Below are 1,003 nucleotides of genomic sequence, written 5' to 3'. Positions count from 1 at the left end.
ACACCTTCGGGTTTTCCTGGCGTGACGTCAAGGCCCTCCTTGTGGCCCCGCCCCCAACGGAACACACGCACACACACACACACACACACACGCGCGCGCGCGCACACACACACACACGCACACACGGGAGCAGTAATGGCGGACTACGACTACGATGATCGGGACCGGGCCTATAGCAGCTTCGGCGGCAACAGAGGGTGAGTCTGTCCGAGTGTCCCCGCCTGCGCTGCCGTCCTCCCGCCAACTCGCCGCGGCGCCGCTTCCGTCCCGAGTCTTGCGCGCAGCCCCGCTCGGGGTCTCGCGAGGCTGGCCGGACGGCGAGGAGACGGCGCGCTCGCTGGCCGGACGAGCTAACGTGCTAACGAGCTGACACGCTAACGGGCAAGCCACTTGACGCTGCACCAAACGAGCCCGGCAGCGTCCGGCGTCCGACGTTTGCGAGGAATCGGCGGCGGCGGCCCGCGTGGCCTCTGCGCAGTCTTCCAGCCCGCCTCCGTGCCTCGCTGCACGGGAGTTCGCACGCACGCCGCCGCCGCAGTCCATCCACGCGTTCCCCCTCGCGATTCGAGTTGTTGTCGTTCTCGGTGTCGAGTGTTGTGCTGGGAACGCGATTGCGGAGGTGCTCGTGTCGTCTCGTGCTTCTCCAACATCACGATTGCAACTTTGTGAACGGGCCGCCTACGCTTAAGACTTGAATTCGTCCCGTTTCCAAGAATGCATTCTACGGCGGTGGCCAAACTACGGTCCGGGGACCGTTTGCGGCCCGCCATCCATTCTTCACTGGGCGGCGGCATGTACTAAAATTTACATTTGACGCAGCCCGCGAGGCCGGAAAATAAACTATTGAATAATAATAATAATAATTCAAAAAATATATAATGGAGACGGACAGAGTGAGAAAGAAGGGTGTGGAAAAAAAAACCACACGTTTCTACAAATGCAAAGTTACAACTAAAATAAGCCGAAAAAACTGGACACCCCTGTTCTACCCCTTCCAAGAACC

The 1,003-nt window shown here is 59.5% G+C and overlaps 1 protein-coding gene across 2 annotated transcripts in view; it reads left to right on the top strand.

The window, feature by feature from the left end:
• Positions 1 to 57: 57 nt before the first annotated feature.
• The window catches only part of eif4h (eukaryotic translation initiation factor 4h), a 10,779-nt gene continuing 9,833 nt past the window's right edge, over positions 58 to 1,003 (top strand). For both annotated transcript variants that reach the window (XM_019867592.1, XM_019867584.1), the window contains exon 1: positions 58 to 197. In XM_019867592.1, the coding sequence (XP_019723151.1) occupies positions 136 to 197 (62 nt within the window). In that variant the 5' untranslated portion in view covers positions 58 to 135. The remainder of the gene's footprint in view (positions 198 to 1,003) is intronic.

The sequence above is a fragment of the Hippocampus comes genome, unplaced genomic scaffold, assembly GCF_001891065.2.
Source record: "Hippocampus comes isolate QL1 unplaced genomic scaffold, H_comes_QL1_v1.1 scaffold49, whole genome shotgun sequence".
NCBI lineage: Eukaryota > Metazoa > Chordata > Actinopteri > Syngnathiformes > Syngnathidae > Hippocampus > Hippocampus comes.
This window is presented reverse-complemented; position numbering and strand designations above follow the sequence as displayed.